The sequence below is a fragment of the Ambystoma mexicanum genome, chromosome 3q (assembly GCF_040938575.1).
Source record: "Ambystoma mexicanum isolate Mex_15411 chromosome 3q, UKY_AmexF1_1, whole genome shotgun sequence".
Taxonomy (NCBI): Eukaryota; Metazoa; Chordata; class Amphibia; order Caudata; family Ambystomatidae; genus Ambystoma; species Ambystoma mexicanum.
In genome coordinates, this window is record NC_090926.1 from 755,184,746 (window position 1) to 755,202,308 (window position 17,563).

Below are 17,563 nucleotides of genomic sequence, written 5' to 3' on the forward strand. Positions count from 1 at the left end.
ACAGTCCGAGGTGAGCCAAAAACTAAGCATTCTGATAATTGTACTGCCAGAGTGTCAGTTGCTAAATATTGATGACAGGAAGGTATTGCAGGGGCAGCAGTGCCTAGCGCAGTGCTGTAATAAGCTAGTGGGTGGTGTATATCATGTGGTTTCTATGCGAGTACAGCTAAAGCAAAACCATCTTGGTGCTGGCTGAAGAATGTGAAAAGTTCTGCCTAACCAGGCAGGCCCAGCATTGGTGCAGTAGAGTTTTATAATCTTGAATGCTCATTCGGCTTCTGATAACCACTGTAAAGATTCACATGTATTGAAATGCATGAGATTGTGCAATGGTTTAAATATGGCATTGTAAAGTTATTCTATTTTTGGCAATATCCTGCAGTTCCTTGCATAGATTGCATATGGGTTATAGTGGTAGGTCTTGGATTTTTATAATAGCTGCAACATGGGTGTATGTCAAATGTTGGGTGTCTGCAGAAATATCATTGCATAAATAATATACCTTTTGTTGACATATGTTGATTTTCTGTTTGAAGGTTTTGTCTCCTTTAATAGCTAAAGCAATTGTTGGCCCTGTTATATCCTTTTTGCATGCATCATTAGAGTAAAGCTAAATGTAAGTTACCTGCATGCTGAAAAAGCTTCATCTAAGTTCCCTGCGAATATGATGACGTCTAGGCGCTTTTAAGTACCTGAGAAGAAAAGGGGTGGGAGATTCAGTGAACCTCTGAGGAATCCTTTTCTATGTGTATTGCAGTCTGTGGTATAAAAAAGGCGACTCAAAGAAGGCAGAGCAAAAGTCTGTGACAGTGAAGGAAGTTGTTACAGGTGGTATGCAGGAAAGAATAGTGTCAGGATTAGGACCTACTATTAAGGGGGGCAATACTACAGAATTCACAGCATGTAAGTCTTGCACAAATCAATATGTATTTTTCCCATGCTTTTTGCATGCAGGATGGGAGAACTATGTGGGTGCACCAAAGTCTGGGCAGCAATTCCCTGTTGTAATAGTGAGTTATAAACAGTTTCTAGTCATTCTTCTGCTTCAGGGCATAGGTGCCGCTGGAATTTTCAAGAGGGTTTTTGAGGGATTTACTCATATTTTCATGGGCTGTATGTTTTGTAAGCACCCTCTTTCATTATCATGTTGGGACCACAGGCACTCTGGGGCTTAGGAGAGCAATGGGTAATGTTCACATTCGCTGAGATAATAGGTGTAAATGGTCCCTCCTGCAGAGGCAAGGTCGATTTCTGTGTTCTTTGTATAGGGGACATCCAGACATTCTCCATCCAGTGTACTGTAGATGGTACAGATTAGGTTACGTAGGACATCTCGCCTAGCAAATTAACAGTGGGTAAAGTATTTAAAAGAGACATTTGTTAGTGATCAGACATAGCAAAACAGAAATATGGTTAGTTCACAAGGTGCATAACAGGTTGATTAGAAATTCCAACAGCTTTAACAAAGGTGGAAGAAAGAGCAGTGTGAAAGTCCTCAGCTCGGAGGGCAGATTTGCTAGCCCCAGTGCCTGAGACATCATATGGGGTTTTCCCTCTAACACTTCACAAATGGGCATTCATTACTCATGACAAAGTTATGCTCTCCAAGAACATTCCTGTGATAAGGTGTTCAGCGGGGAAAAAACAGGTGCTTTTGGTTTGGAGAACGGTGTTGCATTAGGGATTGAGGGTGAAAAATTCTGCTCTAATCAGTTTGGGCATCCAAGCTTTTATTGACCCTCCTGCTTTCAATAATTTGATGCAGTGCTGCTGTTAGTTGTTAAACCCGGAACAATCATAGTACCTCTCTCTTGAGCCTTCCTCAGCCCTTGCGCATTTCCCTGCAGTCCCTTGGCCCTTGAATTGTAACTGCAATGCCATTAACCTTGCTTCTGTAATCTCCTTTTTGTGCTCTTGACAGGCTACACAGTGATTAGCTTCTGTAACTAATTCCTCTGAGACTGGAAACCCTGACTAACGGTGAAAACAAAGAATTTGTTAGTTCTTTCTATTTTATTTTATTAGCATTTGGTTTTACAATTATAAACCTTAAGCTATTTATCAGAATGTCACAGAAAAACAGTAAAACATCAAAAGAACGAAATAAAGACACAGGAAACCTGAAAAACCAAGTCCAAAACAAAACAAAAGGATATTCCATTTCATTAGCTAAAAGCATAGTGAGGTCAGTGAAAACAAACATAATAACATTTCAGAAAAATCTGCATGGGTTCCACAAGGTCCTTGCTTCCCTTGATTAATCAACGGACACCTTCTGTAGCAATATTTTGTCTATCGTTACAAACACTTCTTTCAAGAATGCTAGCAGGGCAAGAGTTAATGAAATGATTTCACCTTGAAGTAAAGCTGACCACCAGTCCTCTACTGACCTCGTAGTGAATTGCGAGAAAAATGTCCCCAACCATCTACTTCTGTGCTGCTTTAAATCGGGACATAGCAAGGTCAAGTGGAACAGCGTCTCCCTTTTCCCTTCACAGAGTCTACATTCATAGTTTCTGAGGTTTTTTCTTTTCTTGCTTCCATGAGCTCTTGAGTGAGCATCAAATTAATAAGAAATCATATAAATTCTGCTCTCCGCTGCTTGCATGGGAATTTTCCAGAGAAAACAAAGTATTTACAGATACAAACAACCTTGAAATAAAACAATAAAAGTTGTAGTATTCAAATATTTTCTTTTATTTATTTTTAAAAGCCACAGGGAAAGCAATGCGTTTTTGGCATAAAACACATACTCAATTTACCATTGTGTACTGTTGGGGACGAGCTGCGCATTTTGGAAAGCACCGAAGCAGCATTTCCATTTGTCCCTGCCTTGAATTGGCCGCACTGCGAGCATTCCGCTCTTGCCGCCTAGAGCCCGCACACAGCTGCCAGAGCGGGGAGGAGCCTCAGTGTGTCACGTGTTGGATCACGTGACTGGGAAGGAAGGATATCTTCCCGACACGGTCACCCTCGCGGCGTAAGCCCTGGTGGTAGAAGGGCTGGTGCTGTTTGGCTGTTTGGCGTGGGCGGCAGCGGACTGCAATATAGAGACTGCAGAGCCTGCATATCGAGGTGCTCTGGTAAGTGGCGCACCACTCGAAGGATTTTAATAACACTTAAAAGTGATTTGTGGACTGCTTTTATTAGTTTTATTTTGCATTTATAATCAAACTTACAGGATTTACTGACCAGCTTTTCTATCATGCAGTCAAGATTGCCGTCAATAACAATGGCCTTGCCCCCAAAATCTCAATTGGCACGCAACTCGTGCTCACGAAATTCTATAGCATTAACTGTACAACATCCACCACTGTCTTTGTGCTCAACGCCAATAGCCAGCAGAACGCGCAGAGGTCGCAAGGCTGTTCCTCTCGGGCCTCCTTTGCAGGACATTCGACAATTTTATAAAGGATGCGCAAAGCCGCAAGTTTTAAGTCTCCCAAAACCTTTGCCTATGGTTCATATGGTTCATGATCAAACTTTTGTTGATTTAAATGTTCATCCTGTTTTGTGTAATGATACCAAAGATGTGCCAATAGTCACCAAGCTAGCAACACCTAATTTGCCTGGGCCGGTTCAATATGGTTCCCTTTCGGATAGCATACTATTACACAACATACCTTCTTCTGCTCCCATTCCACCTGCAGGAGCTCAAACTCCTATTGCTGCAGCAAAAAATGTTACTGCAAATTTAAATTTGAGTCATGCTGACCTGTCTTCCAAATTACTTTCTGTGGACGTTTCTCCTCGTCTTTCTGAATCTCCCATTATGTTCTCAAATTGTGAGTCAAATTGTTCTGCTATTGATGCTTCTTATCTTGCTCCCACCCCACGACAACATCTACAATCCCCAATTTTATCATGTAAGGTGGACTCAGAAATGACAAATAAAAACTTGGTCAACCTGACATTAGCTGCCATGCACACCTCACTCCAAACATTAACAAAACTATTTGACTCGTGGACAGATAAGTCCACTGAACATACCCAAAAATTAGACAAAATTTTGGAATGGCAGGAGCATGCACCTATTTTATTTTCTAAATATGCTAATGTGCAGAAAGTATGTGAACCAAGTGATATGCCTGTAGTATTGAAAGCTTCTTTAGGTACCCAAACTTCTGGACCATTGCAAACTTCGGTGAATCATCATACTGAACATAGTACACCACCCAAATCTTTTTTATATTCTGCCGTCCCATACATTGAAGGCATAATTCACAGCCCCGTGGTTTGTCCAAGTGCTTTTGCACAAGGTCAACCCTCCACTCAGACTGACTCTGGCACCTCATCAACCGCTAATGTCCCTTACGAAATATTCACAGATAGAGCGCAGACAGGTGCTGGTAAGGGGGTTCCTATCAAGAGGGCGGGGTCAAAAATAATAAAAACAAAAAAAACAAAAAATCAAACGATCACCAATCTAGACCATGCATCCAAAACTAAAAATTTTATTCGCCAGATTCATTTGCCTAAAAAAAATGCTTTAATTGCTGCTTCAGCAGTATCAAAAAAATATCAACAAATGGCTTTGTTGCGCACCTCGACCATTTCCCTGACTAATAACTCCAAGAGTGCGCCAACTGTGCCGTCTTATGCCCCTTTGGATGCTCTGGTGACAGCAATTAATGCACCTAAATTATTAAACCCTATACCATTAAATGAAAGAGATATTACCCCGAATCCCTCATCCTCTAAAGTAAGCAGTCCTTCATCAGAGTTCCATCGCATGGAACTTCGGCGGGCTGTTGATGCCTATATGTCAGATCAGGGTTTTCGCAAACATGAGACTGTTCCTGTAACTCAATCAATTCAGAACAAACAGGTAAAGACCGTCGTTGAACAAAATCGTCAACCTGCGAGTCACCCACTGTCTGCCATTAGCGAGCCCAAGGCATCTTCTATCAAGCATTGTTCTGAAACTAATATTTTGCCCATGCCCTTATCTGATAAGTCTGGGAGATCACTCTTGGCTGAAATCGTCCCTGAATTATTCACCCTACTTAAAGCCGCGATTTCTAAGGATCTTCAAATGTCACCCAGTACAGCTTTAACTAGTGACAAAAAACCTACCTCTAGTCACTCGGTTTCTTTGGATTCCAATAACAAATCCAGTACCATTCACCCCCCTCCAAAACGTTTAGCTAATTTCTGTCTAGTCCTAAAATGTAGATCGTTGCCATATAAGCAGTTCGTCCTGAACAGAAACTCTATTCTGAATATCTTTGCAGACATAGTGGCACTTGAGGATATTAGTTCGAACGATTTAACATTAGTAGATTTTTTTGACAATTCTAACTTACATATTGTGAGACTTTGGATGCAATCTCGTGTAATCCAAAACGCAATATGGTTAGCAAGAAAGGATCTGTTCGATCTTGGTTTCGAAGTATATTCTGATTTCAATCTTAATCCACAGGTTGCTCAACAGCAACACTTCCTGAGTCAGTCAAAACATGTTACACATGAAAGTCATTCTCATGGGTTTAAAGATTCTAGAGCTCTTATAGGATCTGAATGCCAACAATAACTAGATCAAGCTCTGACCCCAAGTGAATTTACATGTTTAAGTTGGAACTCTAGAGGTTTCTCTCACCTCTTGAATAATGATCTGAGTTTACTAAGCAAATTCAATCTGATACTGTTACAGGAAACCTGGCTGACCAACACGCCAATTTGGGACACACATGATGTTTTAATGAACACTGCTAGTAAGAGTACTTGTGGTAGACCATATGGTGGTCTATTAACAGCCATTCAAGCGAACACCAATACCAGTCTCACTTCTTGGTCATCACCCAATCCCTTTATTCAAATGTCCCGGCTCAATTTGGTTGCCACCTCGTATGCCATTATAAATGTATACTGGAATCCGGCGGGGATAACGGATGAATGCTTTCTGAATACGTTGAGCGATATGATCAGCCTCATTTGTCTAGACAATACAGTACACAAAATTTTGATTGCTGGTGACCTAAATTTGGATTGTATAGCTGGGAAAACCTCAAATACCCAATTTAGAACCAAGAAATGGTTACAATTTGTAAAATATCACAATCTTTTTAGACTCAATGGTGCGTTTAAATCCGATATCCCCCCGGGTTCAACGTGGCATAGAGGGCAGTCTTCCTCCATCATAGATTATATGTACATGAATCTTAGTTGTTTCTCTGATGTGATAGACTTCGAAATTATAAAATCTGATGTGAGTGACCACAATCAACTGACGGCCAAATTGTTGTTTAAGGGTGTCCCAAACTCACAGAGAGATAAATATCAACATTCTCAATTGACCTCTAATAATGCAGGTAACAAAGTAAGATGGACGGACAAAGCTTTAGATGGCTTTTACATACAATTGAATCACGAAGCTAACAAAATCCAACTGAACGTGGTAAATTCTAACATCTGTTATTCTGACATGATTCAAGTTTTTCGACCTGTATTGCCGAGCACTTTATTTAAATCTAAGACCCGTCCTTCCTTTCTTCATAATTTCAATTTGGATGTCAGAAATCATAAGAGATTATTCAGACTTCAAAAAAGGGAAGCCATGAAATTACCTCATAGTATGCGTCATAGTCAGCTAACAAAAATTAAAACCAGTTACAGAAACTGGATTAAATCCAGGCATGCCACATTATACCATCTTGACAGCCAACTGTTATTGGCCACTATTCAAAGCCAGAACATTGCTAACACCTGGTCCCTGCTCAATCATGCCACTATTGGGCCACAGGTAATAGTACAAGCCAATGAAGTCACCGAGGCAGACTGGATTTCCCATTTCTCAGCCTTATACAGTATTCCAAAAGGGGGTTCTGCACCATTATCTGACAAGTTCACGACGAATTTTCATCTAAATTTTGACTTGGACGATATTCGCCTGTTTATTAAGACGTCCAGTCGATCTGGTGCTTGCGGCCCTGATGGTCTATCTAACAGAATGTTTAAAGATCATCCAGAAATCTGGGCCAAAATACTATTTCAAATCTTCTCTATCATTATAAAAACGCAAACTTTACCCCCTTCCTGGACTCACTCAATAATTATTCCTATTTTTAAGAAAGGGAACAGGAAAGATCCTACATGTTACAGACCCATAGCGTTATTGGACGCCCCCGGTAAGATCTTCTCTCGTCTAATTTTAAGAGAGTTTCAAAAATGGACCATGCAGGCTGGACTTAACGATCCTTTTCAAGCAGGCTTTGTGGCACAAGTAGGTACTATCCCTAATATTTTTACCTTAAATACACTTATTTCCGAGCATACTGTTCAGAGACAGTCTTTGTTTCTAGCCTTTGTTGACTTTAAAGTCGCTTTTGATTCAGTCGACAGAGCGCTTTTATTTTCAAAATTAATCAAACACAATTGTCCCTCTTCTCTGACATCATTAATAGTTCTCCTTCACACAAATACTACCATGCAGGTGAGACTTGCTCTGGGGGGCGATTTGACGGCCAAATTCACAACACACAGAGGATTGAAACAGGGGTGCATCTTGGCCTCCTCTATATTCAATTTCTTTATCTTTGATTTGGGTATTGCTCTCAAGCAGATAAGCAGTGACTCTCCGACAATGGGTTTGACCAAAATCCAATATCTCCTTTATGCAGATGACCTGATCCTCATTTCAAAAACTCAAAGTGGTTTACAAAATCTTTTAAATGGTCTGGAATCGTATGTAGATACAAACCACTTAAATATAAACATGAATAAAACACAAATAATGGTTTGCAAATGGCACTTGGGAGCGAAAGTCAAACCATTTAGATGGAAATTGCACAATTCTGCCCTTGACAAGGTATCCATATATAAATATTTGGGGATTTTGATCACCGACACCCCTGCAAACCCCAGTGAAGATATTGAACTTAAGGGCAAACTACAGACTTTAGTTGCACAGGCCAAAATACTAATGGGTAAATTCGGCAAATTTACAATAAAACATGTGGTAACTTTCTATATGCAGAAAGTCCTTCCAATCTTAACTTATGGGTCAGAAGCCCAAGCCCCCAAAAAAGAACTTTGGTGGGATAGATTGGAATCGGCCTTCTGGAAGCAAGTACTACATTTGCCGGCAAGCACCCCGCTACCATTGATAAGGTTTGAACTGGGCTCTCTTTCCATCTTCTCATACGTCACTTGGAAATACTGTGCATTTCTCCGAAAATGTCTTCTTTCTCTTAATCGTACAGACATTTTGGGCAAAGTGGCTGTCCATCTATTAAGCAGAGATCGAATGTTCACCCAAAAATGGTGTAAGGCAACTTTAAATGCACTAGCTGATGCATCAATTTCGCTGGAGCTTTTATTAACAAATGAAAGCAGTGCAAGGAAAAAAATTCAACATTATGATTGGTGTACCAACCAAAATAAATGTTTAAATTATAAAGACTTCAAACGAAATTTATTTGGTCATAAACGTCATAGTGTTATGGCTGATTATTTGCTCAAATTCCCATGCTCTAAAATACGTCAAAAGCTGCTTCGTTTTCGTCTGAATTTGTGGCCAACTCGAGAAGTCCTGTCTCGTAGAAACTTAATCCCGAAGGCTGATAATTACTGCCGATTTTGTAAAGTTTTAGACCAAAAAGAGACCTTGGAACATTGTATAGTGTACTGCCCTCAACTGGCGGCCACTCGTATGCTATATTTTAAAAATTATCTGGAAGACCAAAACAGGTATATATACAAAGATCTGTGGCAATTCATCTTTTCATCACCTAAGCTAGCCATAAAGATAGCCACGATACAATTTTTGGATGCTGTATTTCCTGCTAAATGCTATAAGCTTCAGTCAAATCCTATTGAATATCAAAAAGAGTATCAATTGAGCAGCCTTGATTGTTGAATCCATTTACTGCACGTGCTGCTGCTCTTGTATAAATCTGTTGGTAAATAATCATGAAATGCAATTCTTTTGTATGTTGAAAATTTGAAAGGTTGATTGTATTAACCAAACAAATAATAATAAAAAAATAAAAAAATAAAAAAAATTTACCATTGATAACAGAGCAGAAGACATTAGTCCTTTACAATGGGGTGAGAAAATGTGACTTGAAACCAGGGACGAGGATAGGACAGAATGACCTAGGAACAGGCTGCTAGTGGATGTGGGTGTAGATGAGCAGAGTAAGATGAGCAGATTAGTTGCATGGGGCGAGTCCATGGATAGTTTTGTAGATGATGAGAAGAAGTTTATACTTAGCCTTTTATTTCATACATAGCCAACCAATATGTCAAAAGGCAGAGGAGGTAGAGGTAAAGCGAGAAAGGTTGAAAATTGTCTGGACCGCGAAGCTGAGGACTTTGTCCAGAGGTGAAAAAGCATAGTTGGGAAGGCCTCAGGGGAGACTGGCACAGTAGTTAGATCTAGAAAGGACTAAGGAGTAGATTATCTGTTCACTAGTATTGAAAGGACGAAGATGACAAATATTTCTGACATTGAGAAGGTTGAGTCTGGCTGCAATGGCAGATTTGGAGATGAAGAGCAAGTAGTTGTGTGATGGGTCGAAGATGACATCTAGGTTATGAGCGGAAGCAGAGTAAGGAAGTTAGTCGGGAGAGAAGGGAAAGAGAGGTGAGGAAGAGCTAGCCTGTTGGACTGGGAAGTGGAGAACTTCAGTCTTGGTGGAGTTGAGCATGAGTGAGTGAGATGCTAACTAGTATTTGATGATGGAGAAACATTTTAACATTTTTGAAAACAGCTTGTTGGATAGGGAGTGAAGGGAGAAAAAGATCATCAGCAAAGAGTTGATAGAAAAGCTGTAAGAGGAGATCAGGGTGGCAAGACGTGCAGTATAGTGAGTGAAGAGAAGTCGACCAAGGACAGGCACTTGGGGATATCCACAGTAAGGGGGTGAGTGGGGCGATAAGGCATTCCAGGACACTTGAAAGTGTCTAGGGGCAAGGTATAAAGCAAACCAAGCAAGGGCCTTCTCGCTGATGCCAAGTAGCGATCATGTAGAGAGACGGTGTGAATGATCGACTGTATTGATGGCTGCAGAGGTCAAGAAGAATAAGAATAGATGAAAGGTTTGAATGGCAAGCAGAAGAGATGAAGTTCATTGAGGAGAGCTGTCTCAGTAGAATGCAGAGTTCGGAAGCCAGATTGAAGAGGGTCCTGGGGGTTGTGAGTATCAAGGAACTCAGTGAGTTGATTGAATACTACTGGCGCTAAAATATTGGAATAGTGTGGTAGAAGAGAGACAGGGCGAAAGATGGCAGGACAGTTAGGATCTAGAAGAGGTTTCTTAAGGAGAGGGATGACAATAGCAAGGGAAGCAAGATGTGGAGCAACACTAGGAGCTATGTGCGCCCCAATGTGCAAGGCCAGTGAGTCACTGGGGGCACAGGAAGGGTTAGCCTTGAGGAGTAGAGCAAAAATCTCATCAGGGTTGGTGGGAGCAAATGAAGACATAGTAGCAGGAGAGGAGGGTAGGAGTAGTGGAGAAAGTGGGCAGGAGAAGTAGAGAGAAGGTAAGTAGCAATGGTATTGTAAATGGTAGACATTTTAGAAGCAAAGCACAGAGCAAGACCATTTGCAGAAAGAGTAGCAGAGATGCAGGTGAGTTTAGGAGGGGAGAGAAAATTGAGTTGAGATACTTTTGGGTTGGGAGGATTGAGACGAAATGGGAGAGAGATAAAGTCACTTTTGGCAGAGTCACGAGTAGAGGAATAGTTTTGAAGATCAGTGAGATATCAGAGCAGTGTCTTGACCTTTGCCAAGTGCGAAGCTTTTTCTGCATTGTTGTTTTCAGGGTGCAGATGAGAGGTGTAATCCAAGCTCGTAGAGAGGAGGATTTAGGAGTGAGTGTAGTAAGATGGAAGTGAGAGGAGAAGGGAGCATAAAGAGCAGTGAAAACATTCAGTTCACAAAGATGATCATCAATGGAACCATTACTGAAGAGAACTTTGGGACTTTCAATATAAATGTAAAGTATTTATACATGCCTTTATTTTTTTTTAGATGGAAGGCATCTCAGAAGGTTCCCGGTTGAGCCGGAGCAAGGTAAGGGACTATTTCTGAAGCATGCAAAAAGATGAAATCCCGGTAAAAGGAATTGACCCTCTGCTTAGCCGCAGAAGGGCATCTATGCACTCTAGGAGACACTATTGAAAAGTGTCAGTGCAGTGAACAAATGTAAACATTTCAGAACTCCTGAGATGGGGAAGCAAATACTTATTTGAATTTGCAGCTAAAAAGAAATACAAACCTGTATGGCTTTAGCTGTTGCCCTGGGAGCAGTTTAAGAAACACATACATGATCTTGTACTGTACATGGACTGTGTTTTGTTGACAGATAATGCACTCTGGTCTATATGCTAGTTAGTTTCTCACGCCTTTGCCAACTATCCATGACCCTACTGGCTTGCTTTCCCCTTCTCCCAAACCATTCTCTCTCCTTCTCTCTCAATGATGATGACTTTACCTCCTACTTAGCTTCTAACCCACCAACATAGGTAACAGACCTGTTATTCTTCTCTATCTCCCACTCCCTCCCCACCGTCCACACACTGTTTGAAATGACATTCAGTTTCCTAATAAATAAATACAAATGCAATTTCTCATCCGTATGATTACTTAATATATGTGTTTGCCTGTTTTGCTTAATGTCCCCTCCCCCCCAATCAGTGTGCTTGCAATAAACACAGTTGGCAAGAAACTATTGCAAAGCTTAGGGTGGGTAGTATGTGAGAGGGGTGAGCGCAGGGCCTAAGTGTGGGTGGGCATAAGGAAGGTCAGGTATGCACAAATGACTGTAATTTGTGTTATGTCTCCAGCGGTCCCCTGTAAAAGAAGACTCAGCTATCTGCTTGAAGGTGCCAGGAACCCTAAATAAATGTGTGACGTCATGCCTCTCTGTCAGTGCTATATAATCATTGCTGCCTCCAGGCTCCCTATGGCTCTGTTCTTTTAAATTCTTTCAATGTATTTCTTGATTTGTAATACTATACAAAAGGTGCTGGCGCTATGATTTTTACCTTTGTCTATCTATTGTTCCCCTTCTTTGGAATATTCATCCTGGGAGGTAATGGAAGAATTCTGGTGTAAGCATAAATAAACCTCACTTTTGTCAGTAGTAGTTGTTCTTTCACTTTCAGCCTTAAGCCCTCTCTCCCATAACTCCCTGAATGCCAATCACACACATTGAACTAGTGCAGTTTTGACACAATTAATGCACTCCTGGTCGGTGGCTATATGTGAACTTATTATGGCCAATGCGCTGAAAGTATGATTGTGGCTGCTTGGGGGGCACATAAGGGATATGTGAACCAAGGATAGCACAGGGACAACACGCTGGTCTTGGCAGCAAGACCACAAAGCAACGGAGGTTCAAATCCTGGATTCTGTGCTTAGAAACCGAACTCAGGTACGGTATTAGGTGCGTTATAAAAAACAATTCAATAAGTAAATAAAATATGCATGGTCTCCCTGCCATGCTATATATTATCTTTGGCACATATTTGGTGCTTGAAGAGATTTCCCACACATAGGTAACAGAGGGAATTGAGGACTTAATAGCACACCTATTTATTGCAGATTTGGGTTAATGTTCATTTTCCTATTGCCTAAAAGGAAATAGAAAAAGAAAAAATTCAGTAGTCATTGTTTAGCGATGTAAGATTAAGAAATACATCAAGATAGAAAAATTGCTGATTATCCTGTGTGCAAGGAATTGGCAGCAAGAATCCTGTCATGTGGGAGCACATCTCAGACATCTCCAGTTGACATTTCTTTTCAATCTTTCTATGCAGATGTGGAGGGCCGGTAGGGAGGGACCTCGGTTTGTTGGGAAGAACCTGGAATGTTGTATGGGAATTCCATCTAATTATGCTGGTTGTTGTGAAGAATCTGATGGAATTCTCCCCAGAAACCTGGTATGGACCCTTCCTCTCGTGACCAGGGAAAGGCAGACACTTTTGATCCCGACCCCTGGGTGGTGTATTGCGGGAGGATCCCATGGGGGTGGGAGGAACAGACCAGGAAGACTGTGATGCACGCTTTTTAACTCTCCCTTAGCCCTTTTTATGGATTTTTGCCAAACTCAAGAAGTAGAAAAACCGAACTTGGATGAAGTGAACTACATGTACCAGAATCCTATAGGTACTGAGACAAGAAAGAGGGCTGAAGAGGACTAACAGCCTTTTCAAGGGTCAGACAATTTAAACTAATTGTGAGGCATAAAAGGATGCAGCAGAAGAGGAGAGAAGGAGGGAGCTGGAACAGGAGTTGGAAGGCTGGCAACAGAAGTATTAGCAGAAGAGCCCGGGGCTGGCAATTCATGAGGAATTATGATCACAGAAGGGACGCCGGAACGTGGAGACAGCAGATTTCACCTACAAGTTTTGAGAGGGACCTGATCTCAAAACCTACATTGCTGTGGTTGCACAGAGGAAGACGTGCTGAGAGTGGAGTTTTCCCCCATGTGCGCCAAGTGGTTGTGATTTCAGAGCCGTGATCGAGCGGAAGCCCAAGGCCCATAGCAGAAGGCAAGCCGAGGGACTGAGGAGTGACGGAGATTCCCAAATGGCGTGGCCGGACCAAAGACACCCATGCTGTACAAGGGTGTGGGTCCCAAGTGTGCCTAAATCAGTAGTAGAAGTTCAAGAAGCCAGGAATGTGATGCAGCCTGCAACCGCAGTGTTCCTGGAGCCGATGAGTGAAGCTCAGCGTTCAGTTTCACTCTGCAAATCTTGGAAATCCTTTCTAACAATGGAAATGTAGCACATGCAGGGACATCATTTAGGGGTCGCCTGAGGTCTCACTTTCTACCCCTGTGGTCTTCCTTACTACCCTTTAAAACAAAAAAGAAAGAAAAAACCCTCTTCTTTAAAAAATTAAATTGAGGGTCCTGGGATGTGGCCAGCAGCATGCAGCGCTTAGCTATAGCTGTTAAGATAGCTCTGTGGGATTAGCGCTCGCTGCTGTAATGTGTGTGTGATCTGCAGGTTGCAGGGTCTACTCCTGGCAAGGTCAACTCAGCCTTTCATCCTGCTGAGGTTGATAAATGAGTACCAACACAGGTTGAGTAATATTGTATGCATATTTGTTCTATATGAAGCGCCTAAGTGCTTTATAAGAACGCATCATAATCGTTCGGCCTTGGACGTCTGCTTGCATTCACATTCATTTGGTAATATGGGCCTATACGCGCTGATATTAATGATACATACAGTGATCCATTCTTTTATAAATATATATCACTTTACAGTGATACCGTAACCATATTTTTGTGGCGTACTTAGAAACAATGCTATCTAATGCCACTTCCTGTTTTGTCAACCAAGGATAGCACAGGGACAACACGTCCGTGTTCCATTGATTCCTGTGATGTCACTTTGGGGTGGGTTCAAATTACATCACTTCCTGTGATGTCATCGGAGGTCAAGGGCCATGTGATGTCACTTCCGCTACCCCAGGTATTTTGGTGAAAAACTACCCTGAGCACATGCACTAATAATGAGAGCCGTAGTGTTTGTGTAAGAAGAAAGGCATACTATTTCCATTGTTGAACAACTTAATGTTGCCGTAGTGGACATGTCCCTAATTAAAAAGGCAACGTCTGCCAAAACCATTCCGAAAAACTAACGTTGACTTTCACAAGTGTTACAAGTGAATGCAGCATCAAAGGACGGTCGTGTGGGGCCAATTGTGTTCAATTGCAACCCTGTAAGGTTAAAGATCTCTCAAAGAGTGGTCACGGGTGCCTAAATCTGTTTTTCCTTTTGAAGCCTGAACCTTGTAGTATTCTGCACATGTATTCTTTAATTCCAGATGCTGTACTGACAAGGAGAACAAGCATTACCCAAGCTAAGAGGCAAACCTTTTCCATAGTGAAACAAGTCTTATTTAGATCTTTCTACCTTATCGGCAAGGTTATGAAAGGTCCAGTATTTTCTGTTACAGGTGTGGTATTGTTACCTAAAGCTGGAAAAGTGACAATACAGGTGCTGGGTAATTACTGGAACAAAGAAGGTGTGAACAAACCTGAGGAAGGGAGCTGGGTGCTTGTAAAGAAGAGTAAGAATATAATCTGTAATGCTGAAAACCGCTGAAGTGAAGAGAAAGTCAGTCTTGGGGTAGATATATGTAACAAACATGGGTAGCCGCCTGACAATAGTTAGAGCATAGTATTAGAACTGTATGCTATTATTCAATAAGAGGATTATGGTGTTTGCACAGGTCACCGTTAATCTAAGCTTATGTCAAAGTCTAAAAGACCCCAAATTGATAAAGGCTACACGCACATTCATTCGTACATGTAAGCACAAGTGTTAGACATAGTGTAATTTTATTATAACAAGTTCATTGATCAACAATAATCAAGGTGTGACAATTTCATGCTTTCGAGAACAATCAGGTAGCATTTTTGGAGACATGGAACCGAAAGACCTTCTGCAGCAAAGCGTTTACAGAAGTGAAAAGTGTTCACATGTACTTGTACTACATCAAGAGAACACATTAGTTGTAGACTGATGATTATGAAAGCAGAAAGCAACAAATGCAGAAATACATAGAATTCGTTTGCAACAATTTCATGCAGTAAAGGATGGTGGTAGACTGTAGTAAGGCCTCAACATGTCTAATAGGCACTGTTCTCTAGTGCAGATACAAATATATGGACGAGGTCCTTGTCCTTGTAGAGTCAAGACAAGACCTATATGTTTAAGACACTAGTCTGTTAACTATAGGTGACCAACCCTTGTCTTGGGGTAGAATCAGGATATACATGTGGCAGTAAGGCAGAAGAGGCAAAGTTGCTGCCCTTTAATTGGAACATAAAAAAGAAGAGTGCCTTGACTACCTCGTGTTTATGTGCCTAACAATTCTAAAGTATAAACTTGAAGCAGAAGTACCTGAACTGTGGTAGTGTATAAAACTGTCAGTGGATGTCACATTGAGGTTAGTTGAAGAAGTGGCATGCTGTGGAACAAAGGAGACAGTTTTCATGGTAACAGTAGTAGAAGGGTGGTTGTCAAGAGGAAAGCAGCCCAAAGAGAAGCATCCTTACAATTATACCAAATATACTGCAGAGGTCTTAACCAACTGTAATGTTGTAGAAGAAAAAGTTGTTAAACTATTCTTTGAACCGTGGAAAATTATCTTGGAAAGAACACATCCAGGATTACCATTGGTGCTATTTTCTTGGCTGGAATTTGAAGGGGATCTTTTCAACTGAAAGCTAAAGAATTGTTACCAGTGGATTTTTGTTTGATAAGCTCTTGTGTGGACTTAGAATTTACAAGAACTGGTTTAAGACTTTTCTTTCCTTTTGAATATTTTGAAGAACTGATGAGAAATGGTTTAAGACTTTTCTTTTCCGTTGAACATTTGGGGAGTTGACTTTGGAAAAACCTGGGGAAGGGTTCTACACAGCACAAGTGAAGGTCATCTAAAATATTGCTTAAATATTGTTTATTCTTGTATGTTGTTTATGATTACCTTTGAATGTTTTGTTGTTTAGTGTGAGGGCCAGTTTGTGTATGTTAGCAGTTATTCCCTTAGTCTTTAGACCATGTAGGGAATTCCCTTATAGAGTAGGACAAGCAAGGACTTATTTACAAACATTTTCTTTAATAAAATGTCAAATCTTGAGAAAAACACAAGCAGTTGTCCGCCTCACATTACTGACCCCTCACATATGGTGTCAGAAGTGATATTGGACTCATTTGATACACATTGGGTAACCCTTAAATTTGAAAAGCTTAGTAAAAGAGCTTCTAATCCAACAATAGCTACTGAACAGTTTCTTTTTAAAAACTGTATTTAAAGTTAAAGGCAAACATCACAGGGCAGTTCAGTAAACACATACACGAAAAGTAATGAAGTAGCGTAATACAGATAATAAGACACGCCGGGTATACATTAAGAGTACAGCTGAGTAAATTGACATACATTCATAAGATAATAGGGAGAGGAGAGAGAAGAGCAGAAAGCAGAATGCAATGAAGCATCTAAATGGGAGCCAATCCAGCTTGTTGAATCATACCTCACCTGACCGGGGGCCACCTGAAGATGCCAAAAAGACACGCAAGGGAGTCCAAATATCTTTGGGCCTACAGAACAGAGAGTTTGAGGTTATGTATGTTTCCTCCCTATCGGAGTTATAGATAAGGTCACGCAACCACTCAGCATGTGTCAGTCTACTTTTTGATTTCCAATACCCAAGAACACATTTCTTGGCTACTATTCATGCTGCGTTAAAAGTCGTCTGACCACCACCGACACTTTGGCTATGTACCCCAAGAGGTACTTGACTGGTGCTAGTGTAGGGGGAATGTCTAACACCTCATGAAGAGTTGTGGCCACACTTTCCCAAAAATAGTATACAACAGGACAATTCTAGAACATATGCGCTGTGTCAGCCAGGGTTCAACTGCATTTTATGCATTCATCAGAGACACCCGGTGTACATTTAGCAAACCTTTCCGGTGTGTGATGTAGCTGGGTCAGCAGTTTAAATTGTATCAACCTGTATCGGGCACACGACGACACCTCTTTAGTATGCGTTCAACATTTCTGCCATTGGACATCTGAAAATTGGACCCTCAG

At 41.1% G+C, this 17,563-nt stretch overlaps 1 protein-coding gene across 2 annotated transcripts in view; it reads left to right on the top strand.

Moving 5' to 3' along the window:
* UNC13D (unc-13 homolog D) overlaps positions 1-17,563 on the top strand; it is a 2,023,528-nt gene that overhangs the window by 213,562 nt on the left and 1,792,403 nt on the right. For both annotated transcript variants that reach the window (XM_069654742.1, XM_069654741.1), the window contains exon 2: positions 10,976-11,017. In XM_069654742.1, the coding sequence (XP_069510843.1) occupies positions 10,976-11,017 (42 nt within the window). The remainder of the gene's footprint in view (positions 1-10,975; positions 11,018-17,563) is intronic.